This window comes from Gadus morhua, chromosome 7 (genome assembly GCF_902167405.1).
Source record: "Gadus morhua chromosome 7, gadMor3.0, whole genome shotgun sequence".
NCBI lineage: Eukaryota > Metazoa > Chordata > Actinopteri > Gadiformes > Gadidae > Gadus > Gadus morhua.
Genome location: NC_044054.1, coordinates 22,088,526 through 22,113,554, shown reverse-complemented (window position 1 = coordinate 22,113,554; position 25,029 = coordinate 22,088,526). Strand labels below are relative to the sequence as shown.

The window sequence follows — 25,029 nt, the reverse complement described above, 5'->3', positions numbered from 1 at the left end:
ATTGTGTGTGAGTTTGTCTGCATGCTGTATACCTGAATGCTATGTGTGTGTGTGTGTGTGTGTGTGTGTGTGTGTGTGTGTGTGTGTGTGTGTGTGTGTGTGTGTGTTAGTGTGTGTGTGTGTGTGTGTGTGTGTGTGTGTGTTTGTGTGTTAGTGTGTGTGTCTGTGTGTGTCTATCTCTTGTCTCTCTTGTGTAAGTGTTTGTGTCTGTCTGATGTTTGTGTTTGTGTGTTTGTTAATGAGTTTGTGTGTGTCTGTGCGTGCGCCTGCATGCTGTATGTAGACGTATGGTGTGTTTCTCTCTCTTGTGCAAGTGTGCTCGTTTGTCTCTCTCTCTCTCTCTTGTTTGTTTGTGTGTTTGTGTGTCTGTATCTGTCTGTCATGTGTGTGTGTTTGTGCTCTCATCTCCCTGAGAGCATTTTGTATTCAAAAAGTCTGCCGACAGTTCAACCTGAAACTTTTCCCCTGCTGCTGACAAAATTCATCCCGGTTAAAAAGAACAAAAAAGAAAAAGGGAAGCATTTGAGACGGGCTGGACAGCAGCACTGGCCAGTGGGCTGGAGAAGATAGGGTTTCTCTGGGGGAAACTGCCGGCAAAAATATATTTTTATGATCATTGTCTTTCTCCTTTCGTCTCTCTTCACCCTCTCCACTCTCAAGGGTTTGACAGTTGGTCCACAGAAAGGGTAAACACGCCACTCTATGTTGGGTGGTTGGTTTATTCTTGGGTTAATTTTAACCAACTCAACTTCTGTGCTCATACCAGCTGGGACTCGCAGCAAGCATAGAGGAGTGAAGTGGAATTTCAATGAAACCGAAATCAAAATAGATTTTTGGAGAAAGGCTTTGCTTTTGGTTTTGATGGACTATTCTTGCAGGGCCGGATGGTGTAAAAAGACAGAGACCCGGGTGAACGCTGAAAAGCTTTTTGGTTAGACTCAGCGTCTGCCACCTGTAGGCATTTTAGAGCAAACTACTCATCCCTAACCTCCATCTTGTTTCACTGTATCTTTACCCGCTGTAAGACAGTACTTTGAATAAAAAATATTGTAATATTATTATTTAGCTTCTGTTAAACCTTGTATTTTTAAAAGAAAGCAAGGACCAGAGCTAATTTGCGATTTCGTTAACCTGCGTGAAAACATGTCAAAGACAAGACAAAAAACACAGTTGGCACGCGTATTGACAGCCGCCACTTAATGGCTCCCACGGGATACTCTGCATTGTGTTCGGGCAATTATAGATCTCCTCCATTTTAGATGTGGCTCCTAAACCATTACTAGGGTTGGAAAGCAGATGTCAGTGTTACCATTTGCTTTTCTATTAAAAGGTTTGCCCAGCCTTGTACATACAGTACAAACTAAGAATTTTGTGTTGCCTTCACCAAAGTAATAGAGAAGCCAATTTTTTCCCTGGCTCTTTGAAGTCTCTGATTTTGTCATTAGTCATTCTCCCCACAGGGACTAGGCCTACTGATAGTCCCCATTTGAGGTTTGTTTTCAACTATTCTGCCACCCCTGACACTTGGGGGCCGCAGCTGCACACATGTAACACTGTTGCCTTCTGATTTAGAGAGCAACAGTTTGCTCTATGTGAATGTGAGCGGGTGTGTGTGTGTGTGTGAGCAGATCAATGCGTGTGTGTGCATGCTTATGTGAATGTTATGTGCGTTCTGTGCGGATGATCGCCTGTATGTTTGTGCTTCCGACTCTTGTGTGTGTGTATGTTTGTACGCACCTCCATCCACATGTGTGTGTGTTTGTGTGTGGGCCCTATCTTGCATCCGGCGCAAGTGACTTAGTCACTGGCGCATGTGTCGTTGCTAGTTTACAACTGGCGCAGAGCGTTCTTTTCCCACCACCGCCACTCGCCGGTAAATTAGGGATTGATCATGCGCCCCAAGGGGCGGTTCGGCGGAAGGAGGAGGCGTGTTCTGGCGCAAACGGTATTTTGCCGTTTCTGAATACCATTGCGCTACTGACCAGGAAATTCCTGGTTTAAAGTCAGTGGCGCGTTGTTCAGATGCTATTTTAAGGGCGCATGCATACATGCGCATGCGATGCATACGGATTGCTTGTGCACCTCGCGCATACACTTTGCTTCTCTCATCTACACGGACAACAGTTCCCATTTTTGCAAACCATACATAATTACAAGGAAAATAAAATATTACCACACAAGGAAAATCATTGTGGATTCCATAAATATAAAATAAATAGGCATAAATCTAGCGTACTCATTTACCCAAATTATTCACGCGAATTGTAGCAGGCGTAATGACGGATCAAATTAACCTGGTTGACCAATAGTGGCAAGAGACACATGTATATAAGGACACCTGTCAAAGTGGGTTGTCCGTCAAGAATCAGGAACCACAATTCTGAAGACTGCGAAATAAATTCTGAAGACTGCGAATCACCTTCTGTAAGTCCATTTAAAACCTTACTCTGCATACCAGAGGTTGCTCATAATTTTTCTATTGCACAGTGGAATGGAATACGTCTTGGGACAGAGGATCAGACGCCGGGGGGAGAGGGTCTACCGGCCCAGACCCCAGACACACCTATCTCTCCCTGAGTGAGGAGGAATGCAGGCGTAAGCTAAGCCTGACCCGTCAGGCTGTCACAGATATCTGCCATCTCCTGGCAGATCAGCTAGGGACTGATGCACGCTGTCCCTATGCCCTCCCCGTTGCAGTGAAAGTTACAGCGGAACTGCATTTCTATGCATCTGGGTCGTTCCAGCATCCCCTTCTATTGGACGCATTTCACAATCGGCAATAAGTTCGGCTATACATGCAGTTACGTCAGGTCTAGTCCGACATGCTGGGGAATAAATCAAATTCCCTGTTACACCTGACAGCCAGGAAAGAACAAAGCAGGAGTTTTGGACCAAGTATGGGTTCCCTGGCGTCCTTGGTGCTATAGACTGCACCCATGTGCAGCTACGTGCCCCATCAGTAAACGCACTCGTATACATAAACCGGTAGGGAACTCATTCGATTAATATCCAAGTCATTTCTGATGCTAATTGTAGAATGAATCATGTCTTTGCTAATTACCCTGGCTCAAGCCATGACTCTTTCATATTGGCAAACTTGACCATTCCTGCCATATTCGAGGGGAATCCTCCCTTGGATGGGTGGCTGTTAGGGGACAACGGCTATCCGTTGAAGACATGGCTCATGATCCCATTTCTTATGCCAGCAACAGTGCGCAAAATTGTATTCAACAGGAAACACACAAACACGCAGTGTAATTGAACGTACATTCGGAATACTGAAAATGCGCTTCAGGTGTTTGGATAGGTCAGGTGGTACTTTACAGTATGGTCCTCAAAAAGTCGCAGCATTCTTTGTGGCATGTTGTGTTTTACACAACATTGCCATCAATCATGGATGTGTCGATGACATTAATGAGGATAGATTAGAGGACTTAAGGAGACGTAATGCTGAATTGCATGTGCCGATGCCATTACGTCCAAATGCCCCTGTGTGTGTGTGTGTGTGTGTGTGTGTGTCCACTTGTCGGCTTTATCCTAGCTGTTTGCCTTGTCATTAAGGTCCATTCACCCCTAGCAACAATCACCCTCTCCCATGGGCCTGAGCTCTGAGGTGACTAACCGGTCAGACACACTGGCGTGTCTCACTGGCGTGTGTGTGTGTGTGTGTGTGTGTGTGTGTGTGTGTGTGTGTGTGTGTGTGTGTGTGTGTGTGTGTGTGTGTGTGTGTGTGTGTGTGTGTGTGTGTGTGTGTGTGTGTGTGTGTGTGTGTGTGCGCGCGCATGTGGGGGGTTGGGGAGAATGCTTCCTCTGCTGGTTTACCCACAGGGCAGCCACCACAGTCAGTGCAGTCCTCCTCTTATATAAAGATTGCAGTGGCCACTTGTGGTGGAAAGTCATCACTCTTAACCAACACACACACACACTTCATTTCCGGAAGTTGGGAATTTGATCTCTCTCTCACTTCCTCTCTCTACCTTGCCCAATCTCCCTCTCTCTCTCTCCCTCTCCCTCTCCCTCTCTCTCTCTCTCTCTCTCTCTCTCTCTCTCTCTCTCTCTCTCCCTCTCCCTCTCCCTCTCCCTCTCTCTCTCTCTCTCTCTCTCTCTCTCTCTCCCTCTCCCTCTCCCTCTCTCTCTCTCTCTCTCTCTCTCTCTCTCTCTCTCTCTCTCTCTGGGCGTCACTGGATCTGCAGCAAGCAGAGGAGAGCAAATAAATGTTGTCCTCCCTGTGTGTACCAACCAGCGTGTTTTACGCAGCAATCTTCCTTCAAAAGTAGATATCCCCTTGAGACCCGGACTCTAAAAATAGTGGTGAAGCTGCGGCAGCAGCCCTGACCAGTGGTCCATCTTCTGCCTGCCCCTGACCTCTGCTGTAGGAAGGCTTCCTTCCTCCTGTCGGCTTCGCTGTCTCGTCCTCAGTGATGTTCTGTATTTTGAATACTGATCTGAATCCTTTTTTTGCCCGCGCAAACTCAAGGGAGTTTGGGCGGCCTGTTTGTATTAATGATTTGAACGGAGAGTTTCTGTCACATCCGTCAGATGGATCTGCAATCATGATACTGTTTAGGATTACGTGTGTGTGTGTGTGTGTGTGTGTGTGTGTGTGTGTGTGTGTGTGTGTGTGTGTGTGTGTGTGTGTGTGTGTGTGTGTGTGTGTGTGTGTGTGTGTGTGTTACATGGCATGTCTTAACTCATCTCTTCCTATCCCTCAAAGTTGGTGCGTGAAGAAGACCGTATGAGCAATTTCCATGAATATAAATATAAATATACTGCAGCCCACCTAATAAAGCAACGATTATGTGGGTAAAACTGTCATACGAGTCCATTCATCTCTCAGACCGTGGTCGTAATTCAGTTCAGCAAGTCAGCCCACGTTTAAGCTACACCAACATCTCATGTTTTTATCCTTTCAATCTATATTTTCAGAGCATTCTTTTGCATTAGAAGCCAGCAAGTTGAATGGTTTTATTTGGCAGCCAACGACACAGGGAAGCGGTAATCTGTGCTGCCTGTTTGATGGAATTGACCGCTACGTATGTTTCTACACAACAAAGAGTCCAGCTCGGTAGTCAGTGGTGCGGTTTGACAGCACACAAAACACACACTTGCAGGACATTCTTTCATCGTATACTCACTATAGGACTGACATTGAGGAGGACAGTCAGTGACACAAAGGGGTAATACAGCATACTGTGTAATAAACTTGAGGAAACAAATAGACAGGGTAATACTTCATCACAATGATAACAATGTTACTTAATCACAATAATAACAATGTTACTTAATCACAATAATCTATATGTGTGATTGTGTGTATATTCTTTTTCTAATCTTTGGTTGCTGTTGTTTATTTGTTTGCAGAGTGAGCAATGGGATCCTAAGTAAAGATGTGTTTGCAATTAAAGTAATTACTCCCTGTTTTTCTTCTCTGTGCTCTTAGATGTTCCACAGTTGCAATGATAAACAAGTTCAGCTCAAAAGTTATAATTTGATAAGGAAGGGATTTTATTTGTTGTTTTATTTTGTGTTTACCAGAAGAGAAGTTAGAAATCCTATTATAAACGCTTTGCTGCCTTTCCGGCAGCTAATCGATGAAATTGTAAAGCCATAACAGTTCATAACATTTAAAAAATAATAATCATCACTACATTATATTGAAGTTACACGACATGATCGAGGATGGAAGGAATATTTGCTGTCATACAGCTTGTGCTAACAATGCTTTTCCTGCTGAAAGGGAGGTTAAAAGAAAACGTTGTCAGCTGTACGGTCTGTCATGAGTGTTTGCCAGCAGATAAAGAAAACACACCACATTGCCTTACTTTGCAGGTTTTTCACAACCAGTAGTCAGTATGGAGGACAAGGCCGTTTTTTTTTTGTTTTGTTTCTTTTGTTTTTTTTCATTCTCATTCTGATGTCCCCGATGAAATTACTGCAAGCAGCTGCGTTTTTTATTTCTTCTCCCACTCACATGTATTGTCTGCAGACCGAATGGCATATACCTTTTGTGCCAAAGACTTCCATTGTCCAAAATAACACATTAAAACCAATCAAAGAGCCCACGTTGGCAGCAGAGATAAACACTGTGCGTGCTGAACCGGACCGCTCCTTTTGGATTAAGTATCTGGAGGTTTAATCTTAGGAAAAGTGTTTTCTTTAGCATGGCTTAGAAGTAGGGTCCCTAGAAAATGATTGGCATGATTTCGATGGAAGATATTTCAAGATTGCTTGGGGGCAGCCAAAACTAGTCTTATCATTTTGATGTCCCAGATTTATCTTCCGTGATTTCAAAGTCAATATAATTAATAGTTCAATGGTTAATAATTGAGTGGCATCATGCTTTCATTTCAGCCGCATGCTTACACCATAATAAAACTCCACAATATTGCGTAAATATTGCAAAGAAAAGAAAACAATACCCTGTAGCTGAATTTACTAAATCATATTAGTAAATCATACAAAAAACAACATCTGTAAGTGCAGCACAATGCACAGCGACAGCCGGGAGAAGTATAGAAGACTTTGCACACACAAAAGACGCCACATTCACTTGCGTCAGCAGCAGCATGTACTGGCAGAATGATTTTCGTTCAGCAGCTACAGTATTACAGGACACTGTGTTTGAAGAGATTCTCTCGCCCCCCTCTCCCTCCATCCCTCCCTCCATCACTCTCTCTGTCTACAGCCAGAGCTGTCTTCCCACCTGGATCTGTGCATTATAATTGAGGCGCGCCACCAGAGTAGTGAAGAAACCCCATTGCGTCCACAGTTTGGTCTACACACAGAGCTATTCAGGGCTAGGGTCCCCTAGATTAATAATATATAGTTAGATGTAGGTAACGTATATCAATTCATAACGGTGTGTTCTCCAGATCCTGTGGAGATAGCTCAGAGGCACCCGTTTCTAGCTGCGTGGGTCTGACTCTTTAGTGGGTTGCACCCGGTCGGACCTGTTGGGTAAGAGGAAGATGAGGCGGAGAGAAGTGGGACTTGTTGAGGCATTAGGCTACAGTCTGTTTGTAATGATAATAATAATAATAAGGATAGTAATTTGTTTCTGTGTTTCTGTGTGTGGGTGAGTGTGAGAGTAGGTCTCTGTTCAAGGGTGTCTGTGTGTGTGTGTGTGTGTGTGTGTGTGTGTGTGTGTGTGTGTGTGTGTGTGCGTGTGTGTTTCCTGCCTTGACAGGGTCGTCCTGAAAGACCTCTGCGCGTCCTTTACACTTATCATCTGTCCGGGAGTAAGGGAAACAAAGTCGCTTGGTATTTTCAGCGGGACGTGGGATAAGAGCAATGGCTGCTAATTGCTTCAATAGGGGAGCAAGCAGCCGCCCCCTAACCCCGCCCCCGTCTCTCACCAGAGCCCCCCAGCCGTGGGTGTCAGGGAAGGAGAGGCGGGATAATGAAAGGCTAATTGCGCTGGTGATACGGGCCGCGCGGACGCCTCCCTCAGACCCGGGTTTTAATTTAGCCGTGCCACTGCCGCGGCCTCGCCTCCCAGGGGAAGCGTAGATCGCCGGGACGTATCGGAGTGTCATCTCCCTGGGTCTCCATGGCGAAGGAACCCATGACTCATGACTCATATTCCTATCACACATCACGACCGGGCATCAAATTAAAAAAAGGAAATTAAAACCGGGCAGATAATAAGACGATATTTAAAATTCTTGATGGAGACTTTTTTTTTTTAGACGTTAAAGGGGTTCCTTATTACACGCCAGGTGATGTGTTGACTGGCCATAACACGCCGTTTCCCCAATCCACCCTCTCCGGATGTCCCACAAGGGAGTCTCTGTCATATAAAGTGGTTATGGTTAAATATTAACTGTTGATCTGATGGTAGTCTGTTACCATGACGCCATAGGGGTTTCAGCGGGCATCAAAGTAAACCGACCGCACAGCAAGAAGCAACAAACAAGATGTTGCTATTTGTCTTCTCATCCAGACCCTAATTATTCTCTCTTTGGCTTCTCTGTTTCTCATACTTCTGCTTCTTCTTCTTTGTGCTTTCCCCGTGTGTTCACAGCTACACTGGGGACCCTTGACTTCAGCCTCCTGTACGACCAGGAAAACAATGCACTGCACTGCACCATCAACAAGGCCAGGGTGAGTCACCACTAACGTTTATTGATGTCATGCCGAGTTTCAAACTGCATCGTTCCTTTTACCCTTTTTCAACCTCTTGACATTCTTAGGGGCCCAGCAGTACTTGGATTTTGTTGTTGAGCCAGTATTAATATCAATATTTAAATAGTATAAATATGCTCCTTTAGTTGTTCCTTTCCACCTGTTCATGTTAATATGAGCACCTTGACCCTGACATTAACCATGACTGGGTGAGCATCAAGGGAGGAATTGAAACAAACCATCCATAATCAATCTTGTGTGTGAGATGACTATATCAAACGCGAGACATAAAAGCGTTTTGTGAACCTCGCCCCTCACCTGAGGCTTGAGTGAACACTTTGACAGACCCTCTATCTATATCCTCAGGCATCACTGTCTATAATCAAATTGCCATTTGTAAAACTAGGGCAAAAAGCCACTTTCAAATCTATTATTGAGGAAAAAACAGCAACATTGGTTGTTTCTGTAAGGTCGCTCGTACAGTTAATAGAGTCCACAGCCTGAAGGGCCGCTTTCATATTTCCTTTTGATAAGATGGAATTGCATATTGAATTCCATATGAAATGAAAAAACACTTATTCAAGAACTTCGGGCAACCTTCCAATCATTCAGATGTGTTGGAGATTGACCAGCAATAGCAAAATGTAAACCACACGTTGACTCCCTTTTCCAACACGTAAAAATGAAGGTATATTTTCAATCATAAAAGATTATTAAATAAACAGTAACAATAAAAGATGAATAGCAGTTTTTAGTTCAAATTTTCATTTGATTTGTGCACTTAGTAAAGTCTGCCCACATACCTTATATTTCCCAACACTGGGACTCCAACCACGGTCAGCATCGATATCCACAGGTGTTGCAGAAAGCTGGTCCATCTTCATCCAAATGATGACGGAAGGAAGTTTGCTTTGAAATAATTCAAAGGGCCAAATTGGTTGCTCTGACAAGGTTGGCCATCATCATTGGCTGACGCCATCGCCAGGCCTCTCTGTCTGGATAGATGGATGGATAGATAGAGGCGAGTGGGCAGCAGAAACCAACAAAACTTGGCACTGGTACACTAATGTTGTTGTGGGCAACGGGCAGACTAGAGGCGGCGGCAGCAGTTCGCTCCAGCACTAGGCTCCTGGGCCCAGAACCACTTAGAGTCCAGATGAAGGATAAGGGCCAAATCTTTTTGGGTTAAAAGTGTGTTAACTAATACAAAAGTTAATACACTTTTTGCTGTTGTTTTTGTGAGGTGGTTAGACTTAGTCTCTCTCTCTCTCTCTCTCTCTCTCTCTCTCTCTCTCTCTCTCTCTCTCTATATATATATATATATATATATATATATATATATATATTAGAGCTGTCAAGCGATTAGAATATTTAATCGTGATTAATCGCATTAATGTCATAGTTAACTCTAATTAATCGCGATTAATCGCAAATTATTTTTCTATGCTAAATATCCCTTGATTTTTTTGTCCCATAATTCTTCTCATTTTAATTCTCTTATTAACATGGTGAAGTGCATCGGCTTGCCTTGTGCAATGATTTTTTATTGATAACAACATTGGCATATACACTGATCAAAACCGGACGATACAAAAAAAGAGCCTATAGTGCAATTAAACGACTGCTTTGAACAAATGTCATTTGAACATAGCAGTCAGGCTACTGCTTCTTTGTTTTGAGCCAAAGAAAAAAAAAAAAAAAAAAACTTTTTTTTTTTTTTTTTATAAAATAATTTCGTTAATCGCGCGATAAAAAATTTAACGCCGTTAAATTTGGTTTGCGTTAACGCCGTTAATAACGCGTTTAACTGACAGCTCTAATATATATATATATACATATATCTGTTTTATTTATTTATTTTATTTATAGATATATGTATATAAATATAAAGTGTATAATTGTGAATAAGTTCATTTGTTTATGCAAAAGTTTAATGAGACACATAAAGTACGCCTACAAACAAACCACTCTTCTATGTTCACTAATGGATTGAAAGCTGCACTAATTCTGTAGTTTCCCTAAGATATGTTTCCTGAAATGTCAGAAGTTGATAATTGTATTGCAATGAAAACTCAAACACACAACAACAATAAACGCAAATGAAAATATAAACTCAAGACCATTTGACAATCAATAATATGCCAGATAAAATATTTCCTCAAAGGATAGACATATTTTTCAAGGAACAATGTGGAATACAATATGCGTAGCATCTCAGAAAGAGAATAGAAGATTCAATTTTATAAGAATCCTCAAAGTAAACAAAGGGAAGCAAGGACAATTTCACATAAGAACATAACTAACAACACAATGAAAATGCTTCTCATTTCCCAGCAAGCCATGCAGCCAGCCTCCTAGAATAGCAACGCCTGCATAACTCACCAAAACTACGATTACCCAGCATGTTTCAAAAGTCACACACTTCAGTCAATATGACTTTCCTTTGCGAACTACAATTTTTTTAAATATATTTTGGTCAACCATTTGGGAAATCACATTTTACTTATCTCCATCTGAGGGAGTGTTAATTGTGATTGTGGGCGTTCATATGAGGTGACTCTTGGGTTGAGCAATTTTAATTGCTCAACCAGCACCAGAAACTACAGGCTGTTTCTACCCAAAAGAAATTGATTTTATGAATTATTTAGTATTCATTATTATGACTCAATAACATTTTCTTTGCTTTAACAAGCCAAGTATTACTATTGGACACAGAACCCCTGGATAGCATAATGCATGGCTGGCATCCAACAAGAGTTTCTTCTCACTGTGATGTTCCTTGTTGTTCCACAAATTGGTTTGCTGTTATTCTCACAAACTGTAATTAAACAACCCCTAATCGTGCCTCGTCCGGCTGGGCGAAAGGCACTGTTTGACGCCGGGCGTCTGTTCCTGCCTGTTGGCTCAACTTCTGCTCTCCTTCTGAGCTGCTCTCCTTGGCCTGTTGATCGAGTTAAGTCTGCAGGAAGAAAAGAAACCGAGCAAAAGCAACAACAACAGAGCTCATAATAGCTCAGATGACAGGAATTAGTCCAATTGAGCCTTTCACAACGGCCACTAATTAAATTTGGAGGGAGAAATCATGTATGTGGAAGATCAACGATAGAGCAGTATGTACAGAAACCCCAAACCCCCAGCCGCTTGGCAGTAGGAGTCCCGAGCCCTAGGAGTGATTACGGTGACTAATGCACTGACACAACAATGCTGTGTTTGCTCCTGCTAAAAAAAGATACACATACGCACACAAACAAACACACACACACACAAACACACTCCAATACACACACAAACACACACACGTTGACATGTTTCATTTTCACACTGACTGCACAAGCACGTGCACCCTGCATGCCCCCCCGCCCCCCTCCTGAGTTGGGCAGGCATATGGTGTCTTAGTGCTTTGCTAGGGAATCTATTTACTGCAACACATCTTAGAAATAAGCAGCAGGATAAAAAAAGATAGCGCCGATTTAATATGCGATTTATAATCTATCCGCGTTGGCCGTTTCCCCCTGTAAACTCTTCTGCTCTTCCGTCTCTATTCATGTTTTGTTGAGCAGTCCAATGGATCAAATCAATGGTGAATGCACATCTATTCCCCTCAAACATTTAATCTGTCTATTATTCCTTTGAACGTGCTTGAATCATCTTTCCAAATTATCTTGTATATTATATATAATATTTTTATTTTATGTTTATCTTTTGTTTTTTTCTATTTTGGTTGCATTCACTTGTGCTAAGTTATTCCAATAAACATGAATAGCTCTTTTTTATCTATATTAAATATTGACATAGCCTTTATATTGGTTTATGTGTTCATTTAAGATAATGAATGCATACATTTCTTCATCATTCTATCCTAGTACTATTTCATAGTAGTAGCCTACTAGTACTTCATATGGTGTTGCATACGTGCAATCATGCTAAATAGGAGTCTATCACAAAAGATTCATATTTTCTTTTTTGATTTTCCTGTTTTGAATTCTGTACGCGACGTAGCCTCAAAGATGTCTCTAGAGATAATCTAATGGACTCGACTCATCTGAGAGGATAAGGTTGCCAAGTAACAGTATAAACAGTTTAGTCACAGGTTGCTGGAAGTGCAATATAAAGTAAATCTGGGTCAAAGGTCATGTGAGTATACACAACTAAACTTTGTCTCAGAAATTGAGTGGGGAAACCAGGTCGTTCAATACTGTTTTCAATTAGGTAATACGGATTAATGCTGCAGACGACGATTCATGGCGGCAATATTATTTCTTGAATTTGTTGTCCTTGTTGTGAAGTGATGAATAGATTTTAAACATGACCAGTGTACAGGTAACATTGGTACATTGGTACATGTTACATACGTAAGTATGTAGGTAACATTTTTGGCCAGACATGTTAACTGGCAATTTTAACTGATTGGATTTACAGATTGGCCATCTAAAACCGATCTCATAATGCTTTGAAGTAAAGAATAAAGCCCTACCTGCTTGTTTGTACTACTTTTATGCAATGTTTTTGTTGCTCTCTTGTTTGGCTCATCTCTCAAAGAATCCATTTTCAAAGTTTTCATCATTTTGTTTAACTTCCACATTTTCTATTGGTTATTTTGTGTGTGTGTGTGTGTGTGTGTGTGTGTGTTTTTAATTTCAATTTCCAATTTCTTTTTTTCACCTTCTTGCATGCTTCCATCCTCTCCATCCTCTCTGCTCTGCTTTGTGTGTTGCTGGGAAATAAAACAGCTACCAATCCCCAGATACAAGAAGGTAAGCCACTGCTGAACCACCTCCCCGATGCATAGCCTTAGCCTAACTCCCCAAATCGACCATCCAAACCCTAAGGACTCCAAGCCCCACCTCATAACAGAAACCTTGTAGTTTGCGTGTCATATTTCTTTTCACCTCAGCCTCCTTCCCATCCTATTATATGGTGCACTCAGCGATAATAATATATAATGCAAGGCGGCACCAAACATGTATTGTTTGGTGTCGCCATAAATCAAAAAGCCAATCACCATGTTTAACCACTAATCAATGAGGTGAGTGGACTGTTGGTGGCCCAGCTCTCAGCTCAGACTTGAGTGCAGAGCGCGACCCCCGGACCTCATCTCCCCTAAACAGATACACCTCTAAGGCCCAATCCCATTTCTACCCCTTACCCCTTCCCCTTACCCCTCCCCCTTGTTTTGAAGGGGGAGGGGTAAGGGGTAGAAATGGGATTGGGCCTTAATAGAACACCACCCACCCATGGATTCTAAGCAGGCCGTGGCAGAAATAAGTGCTTCGGTTTTTCCGCCCTGCCTCTGTTCAGAATTCATCAGCGCATCATTTATCGTTTGTGGGCGATAACCATCTCTCAGTACCGAGACGGTACCCAGAGATGGTTAACAAACCAGACCCCCCCTGGCCCCCCGCACGCCCCTCTCCCCCACTCCCCCCTCCCAGGAGCCTATTGATCCCAGGTGTCCTTTGTGCAGAGTTACAATGGTTGAGTTATTATTCAAATGTTTTTATTGATTTGCGGAGCATTCCGGCCATATATTTGGAGGCCTGAGACAACACTAGACCGAGCAACAGAGAGGAATGACAATAATGATAAGACAAAAAGCAAAGAAGCAAAGAAAATGACCAAAAAAAAAATCACTAAATCAAACAAAAAAACATAAAAACATTGGACAAAAACAGAACGGTTATTGAATCGTTAAGGTCACACAGAGTATATTATAATATTATTATGTATGGTTACTGTTGAGGTCTTATGTATCTAGCAGAGGGATATCCCCAGTCAAATCCTGATTACAGCTACAATCACCACTACTTAAACATGACCTCCTACAGCTGATCCCTGTAGGAGGAGACAGCAGCCTCCCCCACCCTCCCTTCTCATCCATCTCCCCTCTCCTCGGCCCCGTGTGATGGATGTGTCCGGCTGGTGTGTGGACTGCGTTGCCACGCGGGGGCTGTATTCTAATGAAGACGCATCTCCTCCGATGATATTGTGTAAAAAGAAAGACCAGCCAAAACCTACATTTCATTTGGAAGGCTGTGTGTGGTTGTATGTGGGTGTGTTGGTGTGGATGTGTGTATATGTGTTTGGGTGTGTGTGTGTGTGTGGATTTGTGTGTGTGTGTGTGTGTGTGTGTGTGTGTGTGTGTGTGTGTGTGTGTGTGTGTGTGTGTGTGTGTGTGTGTGTGTGTGTGTGTGTGTGTGTGTGTGTGTGAGTCTATTATCGTATGTTTGTCTGGGTGTGTCTGTGTGTGTGTCTCTGTGTGTGCGGGTGTGTGCTGTATATTATATATAAAGTAAGCTATGTATTCTTACTGTTGGATTCCAGGAACTCTGAATGAATACAATCCATCGATGGCTTGGCAATATTCATTGACTGTACAATCCATGTAGGCTAATGCAGCGTAGCTACACTCTGCAATACGCCCAGATGGAGTTTGATGGTTTTTCTTCAGAACGCTTCTCTTTAACCCAGTGCCATCAGCTCCTTTGACCCCCCCCCCCCCCCCCCTCGCTTGACTTTGGTTTTTCCTACTTGGTACTTTTCATTAATCTGCAGCCTTTTTGAAATGAGTTCGGTGGCTGGCAGGGCAAACGGTTATGAATGAACGCAAGGTGTGTTGCAGATGTAGGGATCCATGTTGCCCATCTGCCGCCTTCTGCGGTGGTCATCCTATCAGCCCCCCCTACCATCCTCTCCGGTAATTATGATCAAGCAGCTATTCACCCTCAATGCTGGTGCAATCAGAGCTAACGTGCAGCTGTCCTCTCAATCACAGCACAACATCGCCGGTCTTTGGCTGCTTAAATTATAGACGCTCAGGTGTCGGCTAGCCAGAGGCAACACTGATACAATACACCAAAGAGACGACGGTGAAAGAAAGTGAAAGAGTGTGTGTGTGAGTGTGCGCCGTAAGGCCCCCTTCAATCAGATCTCATCAGATAGCGTTTCAACAACTTCCTCGTGTGGCGCGATGCCCCCTGAGTGGTGCCTGACTCGCGGCCAGCAGGAAATCAAACATGGAGCCGTGACGCGGACACGCCAAGTTAGGATTGAAAATGACTATCCCAGACCGTGGAAATCGGAAATGGAGATTTTTTACTGCATCATTTTTTACAAACATACAGTATATTTTAGGGGAAGGATAAATGCGAAGTGAAGGCAAAACCAACTAACGTGTCCTATACCTGCTCTGACACCCTCTGAGGCTATAGGCCTATTTCTTTGCCTCCGTCAAGAGATGGTGCCCATGTGTTTAATACAGAAACATCTAGATTGTTTTAGATAAGTTCACTCGCTTCAGTAACTGCCTTTTTTTGTATCAGTTGAGACCAGTATGCCTTGGGTGTTCCCATAATGAAAGAACAGCGAATAAGAGGTGAGATTGGGGGAGAGCAGGTCAAGGCTGGCTGGGAGATTGGGGTGACAAAATGAGCATGGACATGGGTTTTGTATTGTAGCTGTGTGTATATCCAGCAGTGTAGACCGGGAATTCTCCCAGTGCCTCCAAGCATCCACGCTTTTGTGTATTCCAATTGAATTCAAATCTTTTAAGGGAATATCCACAGAATGATCAAAGTTAAATATCTTGATTGTGTCTTCTTCAATTGCATTCATAATGTTTGTCTCTGTCCTCTATTGATGTGTTAGAATTTGTGAAGTAAATAATAATAATGATGAAATGTGATCAATAGCCTCAGACTTTTCCTCTCTTTGGAAATAATAAATATTGAGTTGTTTGGTATTGTGTTTGTGTGTGTGTGTGTGTGTGTGTGTGTGTGTGTGTGTGTGTGTGTGTGTGTGTGTGTGTGTGTGTGTGTGTGTGTGTGTGTGTGTGTGTGTGTGTGTGTGTGTGTGTGTGTGTGTTTGCCATTATCTGTAGATCAGTGGACAACACTTGGCTGCAAGCTCACATGGCTACTTGATAGTTAGCTTGTGTTTCTGTCATTCTGTATCACACCTTCATGCTCCCTGCTTCGCAATACGCTCCAGAGTGTTAAGTCCAAGCAACTGGAGACGGCAGTCTTATAGCCTTTGTTGCTGCCTCATTACTTCTTTTTATTATCCTGAACTTCATTTTAAGAAAATAAAAAAAGGGACAAACAACTAAATAACTAGAAACAGGAGAGGAGAGGTAACTGCCATTGAGTTGTTGTTTTACTGTCAAAACCTATTTTTCACAAAACACCTCTTAAAGAGGCTAGCAATCCCTCACCTCTGTCTCATTTTCTTGTTTGTTCATACATTGCAATATAGTTCAATATGATTAAATGCCACACACTGAAACATCTTGCATAAAACAAGCATTACTATATCAAGGAACTTCTATCTTGACATGTACATTACTATTCACCTATAGTGACACTAAGGAGAGTAAATGAAAAAATAACACATTTTTCATAAAAATCGGAGGGACCCAACATAAGAGGTTATTTATTTATTTTTTCTTCAGGTGGAGACATTTTTCAAAACCAAAGCCTTTTCTCATCAATCAGTCAACAGTCAACCTTGGCCTTTTTTATTCACAAAATCTAGCTTGCAGTGGTGTTTTTTTTATTTTAATAAACACAAAGTATAGGCCTACTGTATATTTCAGGTAAGGTTCATGAATGATATACTTTACTGGAGCATTATTTTATTTTATTGATTCATTTGCATATTGCAAGACATCCATCAATACAGCTATATCTGGGATAAACATTATTGATGGACTGATGTATAGGCTGTGCTCTCAGCTGTGACCTTGATTGTCACAGTTGAAGGGATTCATCTTTTATGAGGCGGATAATATTCAAGAGAAAAGGAGACTGAGAAAGCACTGTGCTTTGTGATAAGCAATGCAAATGAAGCATTTTTGCTATCAATCAATACATGGATGAATAACCATCAGGTAAAAAAATCCCTAAAAATCATAAAATATTGATGAAATACATAAATTATTTTTTTTCCCCCCAGGGCTGTGATTTGAATTAAAGCATTATGAAATGTCTTTCACACTATAAATTAACTATTCCCTGAAGTCTTGAATCCTCATCAGCCTTGCATTTGTCATTACATTTCTATTACAACAAGTGAACTACTCGCCATTTCAGCAAAGCAATTGCCTACATCAAATTTAAGTGGCAAGGAAAGTGTCATTCAATTCACATGCAAGATTGACAATAAACCATGTCTGCTTTTATTTCTTGATCTAACTAAGCCTCATGTGCTAAAACAAGCCGGTGATCCATCGCCTGTAGAAAGTGCCCTTTCCTTCAAGCTATACAGCTTTACTTACCATGCTCAAATTCATTATCTGTCAATGGACTAGATAGGATTCAAAGCCCCGGCTTGCCACTGGGAGAAGCACAGATAGCCTCAGCAGGTGTCGTAAATTCGGAGCTCTCTTTCATTTGGATTCCTGGAGGGTAATCTTATTGCCACGCTCAGGTAACAAAAAAACACCCAAAGCAAACAGTGGGATTACGGTAAGGCAACAATTTAGAGTTTTCGTTAAAAATAATAGTTTTTCGGTGTCCTGTGTATGATGAAGAGTGGGTGGTGAGCGGCAATGGAGAGAGTGATCGGGTAGGTGGTGTAGAGCGAGGGAAAGAACCAACGCAATCGCTCTGCTAGCGGGTAGCGTCAGTGCGGCTATGGCTGTGAGTGTTCCCACACGCCATGACTCACCTAGTCTCCCATTTAATTCTCTCGCTATCGGACACTTGTCCCGGGTTGTCTTTAAATACCTCCCCCCCAACTGTGCCTATGGTTTTATGTGGCTGATTGGTCCGGTGTGACCTTTAAGGCCATTCACTCTGCGCAAGTCCCATTGATTTGCCCTTCAGTAGCATGTGAAACTTCCAACAAGTGTGCATTGTTTTCGACGAGACCCGCGAGCGCTCCGAACTACAGGAAGTTATTTCCTTTCATGTGTGCCGCCTTACTCAGCGTTTCAAGCTGAGTAACCTGCGGGCTAATGGAGGGTTTCTGGTTCACGGGGGCTGTGCTGTGGCCGCTGTTTCACAGAGGCTTATATAACCAAAAAGCTTTCAAATACAATTAGTCCTGGCCGTACCAATTGTGATTACACTACCAAAAGTGTGTTAAACAAATCAAGACTTGGGATGTATTTTTAGCTCTTCGGTAGGTTTGTCAATACTAATCTATTCATTCCCTATTTATTCTGTTTATTCTTGCTGACCATATTTCCTTTCTTTTCTTTTGCATTGCGTGCTGGTTTTCCTCAAAGCAAAGGAGGGTCTTTCCTCATCCTGACTGTCTCATTTCTCTCCCTCAGGGCCTCAAACCCATGGACCACAACGGACTCTCGGATCCCTACGTCAAGCTGCACCTCCTGCCAGGGGCCAGCAAGGTAGGAACGTCACATCTGCATGATGCACACACCGCTCTTCCACAGGCCATGGGTGCATGGACCCTATAATGTCCGTTACCCAGGTTTGCTGAGAACGAGATTGGAAGTTTCCTCTTCCAAAAGCTCCACTTCCTGCTGTGTGTGTATCTCGTCAAGAAATTGTCCCATTGAGAAAGAAAGGCTTTTGCATGGCTTAGATAGATGGACCATACAGGGCTCTGCTGACTCCCCCACTGTGTTTGTATGGAATCAAATGGACCATTAAAGGACAAATGACGCGATAAAGACATGCCCCAGTCTCCCGCTTGTGTGTGTGTGTGTGTGTGTGTGTGTGTGTGTGTGTGTGTGTGTGTGTGTGTGTGTGTTCATGTGTGTGTGTTCATGTGTGCATCAGGTATCTCTGTTGTTCTATTGGCTTTCAGTAAAGAGGAATTGTGCTCCTTGTTTGAGATGGACTCGCAAGGATTTATTTTTCAGTTCACACTAGTGGGAAACCCATGGGGATAAAGGGACAATTGTAGCCTCAGTATCCTTGCCAGTCAGAGAAGTGTGACGTTTTTTTGTCAAAAAGACAACAACTAAATCAAGGTGCTATGGCCCTGTTGAGAGCTTTGTGTCAGCTTTACTCGTGGCTGTGAAATGTCTCTACCTTCCCTTGACGCAGACAGCCCAGAGCTGCACCACGACCCATCAGCAGGTGGACAATTGCAACATTTGTCTTACAAGCTACTATAGCCACCCCAATACCCCATCACGGGCCTGTTGATCCTCTCTCGCCTGATTTTCAAACTCACCACTTGATCAGTTTGCCTTGCAGCAGAAACGCAATTGTATGTGGTGGTGTGGCTATCGATGAGTGGTGCTGACAACCGGACGCTAGTTCCCAACATCGACTCCCCACATATCCCCTGTATATCCCTGGTGGCCTAAGTGCCAGAAAAATAACCTGTATTAGCCGTGACCGTGGGCTGCGCCATCGTTCTAAAACTAAGCACATCAGCGCTGTACTTTTTAAAGTCCATTAGCTCACTCTGTCTGAGTCATTCTTGTTCACTCTACAACCGCATCCGAATAGCGCTTTAATTTCATGCTACAAAAAAACTGGCACTTTGTTTATAGGGTCATGCTCTGAGGGTTTAACAGTAAAGCAACATGGTCTTTTTCCCAAAACTCGTATTTATCTGAGGTTCAGAGCATGGATACCAAACTTATTTTCCAGCTGCTCTTAACAAACACCATTAGAGCTAACGTATAGTGCTAACAATTAGCATCCCAATGTTAATTAACATTGGGATGATAATTGCTTCGACTTCTGCTCTAGAGGCCTCGGTTATGGTGCTGGCCTGCCCATCTCCAGTGTTGAACGGCGATGGACCTGTGGGTATTTTCGCCCTTGTAAGCGAGATACATGTACACTGTGTACGCAGGATCTATGCTAGCTAGGCATCAAAACAAGGTGTCGTGGGTACAAAGGAGAGGAAGACCGCCTGGCTGTCTGCTCGCCCACTGGGTCCGTTAAGCCCAAGCTGCCAGTACACCTCCGGCCACGCAGACAGGAGCGGACATATGTGCTAGGTATTTTTGACAATCTGTTGTTTCTGTAACTGGGTGGGAGGGACGGTGTTGTAGCGGTGAGACCCCCACTGCTACAACATGAGGATGGTTTGAGTTTTAATGGCAATTAATGGCAAAGAAAATAACAATGTGATGTAACAAATCTAAGATATGGGAACCGTGGAGCGGCCTCATTTCATTGTATCAAAGCCCCAGCAGGAGGGTTTGGCTGGACTGCAATACTAATACCAGAACATAGCCAGGCCTCTCACTGTCACCCTAATACCAGAACATTTACTAGTCAGGCCCGTCACTTCTACGCTGATACCAGAAAATGTATTAGCCAGGCCCCTTACTGCTACACTAAAATCAGAACATTTATTAGCCAGGCCCCTCACTGCTACACTAATACCAGAACATTTATTAGCCAGGCCCCTTACTGCTACACTAATACCAGAACATTTATTAGCCAGGCCCCTCACTGCTACACTAATACCAGAACATGTATTAGCCAGAATCTCCTGATATACAAATGTGGCAAAACTCAATGATGATTATTATTTTCAACTAACAAATAGTAGTTGACATGCATTTTAAAATGTCAATGCACTTTTCAGCCCTGAATAACAGTAAAAGCTTTTTAATAATTAATTTGCATGCATAGTATACTACACTTTCCATTGAACAATTACCCCATAAATTGACACATTTTATAATGTAATGAAATGCTCACAGACTAGCTGCTTTCATGTGTCAAATGTGTCAAAACGGCTCATAAGTAGGAAATGATTAAACTTGCTTCATAACGTAAGGAGGAATTATTATGCTTGCTTCATTACGTAATAGGTGAACCAAAATGTTATATGTTGTAACATTATAGTTAATAATTTTTTACATTATCGACTGGGGATTCAACATTATTGCTATGGGTTTAATTACAACTAGAGGTTGAGCGTGCGTAACGCGCCCGCGCGGAAACTCTAGTATATAATTATTATTATTATTATTATCATCAAGTATCTCCTGTTGCTGTAATGGTGGGAAATCGATTTGAAGTTCCCAAAACATGATTTATTCCCACTAGTGACTGCATCCTGAAGGTCTGGCAATGAAACATGTACTAACTGACTAAGCAACTAATGGACACACAGCAGAACAACAGGATGCTACTCATTTGGAAGACAGCCGTCTGCCTTTATGCGGTGAGGCACGTTTTCATTACCGTTGCAACATACATTTAGGGGGAAGGCAAATTATCTATTTTATGGTGAGGGAAGCGTTGGCGCTGTTTGTACACCACCACACAGGCTAAACGAGTGTGTTATTGCCACTCACTAAGAGGAGGCCCTTCAATTTAAGGACCTTGGCCGAAATCATCTTGGTGAAAGCTGTGTGTTTAGCCTGCTAAGTGTTTTTGAATGTAAACACACAAGCAAACTTCTAATGGGACCATGTTTTGGTCTGTTGAACACAAGCTAATTGGGCTCCATTTTTTTCTCTCTGCTTTAAAACCCCCCTAGCTGAGGTGGCCGCCTAATTGCCAGAAACAGAGACTGTCGCTCGGTTTACTTAGGAAGATTTCATACAGCACCATGACCAGAGCGTAGCATTACATTTATATACAAATCAGGAGAGTATGCCTCACAGGTTGACTTGCAGTGTGTTCAATAGGGGAGTGGAGTCCATGTTGTGCTTTTGAATGTGTTCTAAATTAGTTCCCTTTAGTTTCCAGAACTAAATATATAATCAGCTCATGAAAACAAAAGATTTGCCCATGAAACAGAAAACCTCTCGCATGTTGAATGCCCTGCCTCCATTTTTCAGAATGACTGGCTTTATTCTACATAGTACCATCAATACAGTCAAACTGAAACTGACATTCAGTCCGTTTCCAAATTATGTTTACAAACACACACAAGGCAAATGTGCAATCCTTGGCCATCTCTGTGTCAAGTGTCTTGTCTAACGCACGGGGCATTAGTAAGCATACTCGTAAAATGCAAAATGTCACAGCCAATTCTCTGCCTGCAATTAATTTCTGATTGCCTGGTGGCGAAGACGGGGGCTAAACCTACTGTCAACAGATTCTACAAAGTCGTCCATCAACGTGAAATAACAGAGTGCCCTTCGACGCAAATAACACCCAGCAGACGTTTCATTTCAAGGGGAAATATTACCACACAGTAATCAGAGCCCCCGGAAAAAAACATCATGTGGCTGCCAAGGTCTATCTAGGTTTGTGTTTGTGTGCATGCGTGTGTGTGTCTGTGTGTGTGTGCGTGTGTGTGTGTGTCCGGTTGTAGTTCCCCCTGGAGCTGGAGGGCCTGAGGGTCAGCTGTAGATGTGGTAATACTGCAGGTGTCGGTGTCTACCGTTCAGGAGGCGTTTTGGAACGACAAAATTGTCTGTGTGGAGAAGCAGAACAGCCCCGAGCCACAAGCGGAGATAAGGAAGCTAATCAAGAAAAAAACTGTTGTTGCGGTTGTTGTCGCTTGATAATACATATAAATCCATGTACATGTATATATATTTGTATACAGTTCATAACTGAACCCCAATGTTCAAACTTTTTTTCTACAGATTTGCTTTCTTGTGAACAGTGCAAAGCCATGTGTGGGTAGAGGATGAATATCCCAGTCCAAATGGCCCCATTAAAATCATTATATTATTTTGAAAAAGGTGCTGGAATAGGATCAGATGAGTTTCCTTTATTTTCTTGGGGCGCTTTGATGGTGAAACCCCAATTCCCTCCCTCGTGTTAAATCTCCCCAATAGCTTCCATTTGAAGGCTCCTTCACAATGATGCATTGATTCCATGTTTGGTGGGTGGGTGACTCATTCGAAAAAGCCCTTTTTTTTTTTCAACAAGCCAGGTAGATGACCTTCTCTGCTGCTGCTCGAACCGCTTCAAGGATCAGAGAGATGTGGAAATCCAACAACAACAAAACCAAAACCACCACCAAGCACACAAACACGCAAGCAGATGATTGTATTTGTAATGAGTTGAACCATTCATGTCAACTCATTAAGTGATGGGAGTAAACAGATGAGATGGTCTGATAATCTTCAGATTGTATCATGTTTCACGCTACAGTCCACACAGGAGAACAGAAGACAGAAAAGCAGCACTACGTTCTACTGCATGGTTAGCTTAGTCTACGGCGCGTTTAGCCTCAGTGACTGCCTTAATCCATCATGAGCATTCGTCATGTGAAACAACGCAGCCAAGAGTCGGTGACGGACGATTTTGCATATTTTCCATGTTTGTTTGCCGATGTTAAGCAAATTGTCTCCAAATGAATTACTTGTTTTCTATCAATGGATCAATGGTGGGATAATAGCAGCACACCGTGAGGCGCGAGTCATAACTTTATCATCAAGCGTGATCAATATCTCTGTTGCTAATGTATTCAATCTACCAGACAGAATTTTTATGCATGCCATCGGGCACTTAGTCCTTCTTTCATCCTTAATGTGAAATCAATTATTGTATATGCATGGGTTGAATTGTTTAGATCACTGATAAAGCTTGAGTATTAGCAGGAAAGTATCAGGATGGGTAGGTCGATCCACTCCCAGCCGAAAGGTACAGTGTTGGCAGACTGCCTACAGGCATCCTTTAGCAGGAATCCTAACCCCTACCTGCTCCTTGATAAAGTCTTGTTCTCTTCATGTCTTTTCACTGACTACCTGTAGGCATCCTTTACCCAACCCCTACCTGCTCCTTAATAACGTCATGTTCTCTTCACGTGTATTCCCTGTGTGGTGCCTAAACGCACCTGCGTTGAGCATGAATAAATAGTAAATATAAGAAAGCAGTTCCTCGAAAGTGTGGCAATTCAATATCCGTCACATCTTTGTTTGCCTGGAATAAAGACGACTATTTATAATCCTCTTCATGCCATACGTTGTATCCATGAACTTCTCAAGGGACGTCCTGGCCCTCGCACGCAAGAGAGATAACAAGTTCTAACGCTCTCTAACCGCACGCCCACAGCCAGTTAGGGAAAAGCCTATAAGAGCTTCCCATGAAAGAGGTTTCTCCCAGCAGGGTGGACTTTAATGCAGTGCACTGTCGCACTCAGGATATAAAGGATCTAACCTTCACCCTTGTCGCCGGTGTGAAATTACCTTACGGCACTTCAAGGACCTGGACCGTCTTCAAGGATGTACAACCGATTCATCAAATCCCATTTTTCTTTTTTTGGGGGCGGGGGTTTCATCATGGCGGCAGACGAAGTTGAGTTGCTATATTCATACCCATCTGCAGCGTAAATGACATGCCATTGGACAATATTGTCATCCGTTGGATAACCTGGTCCAATGCCAACAATCCACTTAGCCAAGGGGTCCGGGAGGAGTTTGTGAAAGGACCGAGGTTTGTCCTACCGCTGATAGCAGCTCCTTGAACTCACACTGCTCGGTCAATGCTTTACTCTGCAGACGGTTCTTAGGTAATTGAGGGAGTGGTAAGGGGAGGGGGGGGGGGGGGGGGGGGGGGGGGGGTGGGTTGTGGAATGTGTGTGTGTGTGTGTGTGTGTGTGTGTGTGTGTCTGTGGGGAACACCTATCAAGGAATTTCATATCCGAAATAGTCGATGTTATGAGACCCTTGTCTTTGCTTTGAGTTTTGGGGTATGTGTGTGTGCCACAGTTGGTGTGAGTTTGTGTCAGCGGAAGTATGTGAGCATAAGTGTGTGTGTGTTTGCGTGTGTGTTGCCTCTGTGTGTGTGTGTCTGTGTGTATCAATGGTTGTGTGTCTCGAGCAGTATGCGAGTAGGCGGATGGAGTAAACAGAATAATAACAACAAACAGACTGTTTACCGTCGATTCCTTCAGGCTCTGCTCTCCCTTAATTGATTGCAAACGACAGGATCGGATATTAGCCACGCCAAAGCAATATCCGGCCCCTGCACCCTTCCCCTCCCACCCTATCCGGTCACACTGCCCGTCCGGCCCTAGGAAGACATTTCCTGGGCAACATCCCCCTGGCGCCAAGCTGTG

At 43.1% G+C, this 25,029-nt stretch overlaps 1 protein-coding gene across 1 annotated transcript in view; it reads left to right on the top strand.

The window, feature by feature from the left end:
• doc2b (double C2-like domains, beta) overlaps positions 1-25,029 on the top strand; it is a 60,015-nt gene that overhangs the window by 18,089 nt on the left and 16,897 nt on the right. Inside the window, 2 exon segments of the mRNA XM_030362245.1 lie at positions 8,024-8,103; positions 18,398-18,472. Of these exon segments, the coding sequence (XP_030218105.1) occupies positions 8,024-8,103; positions 18,398-18,472 (155 nt within the window).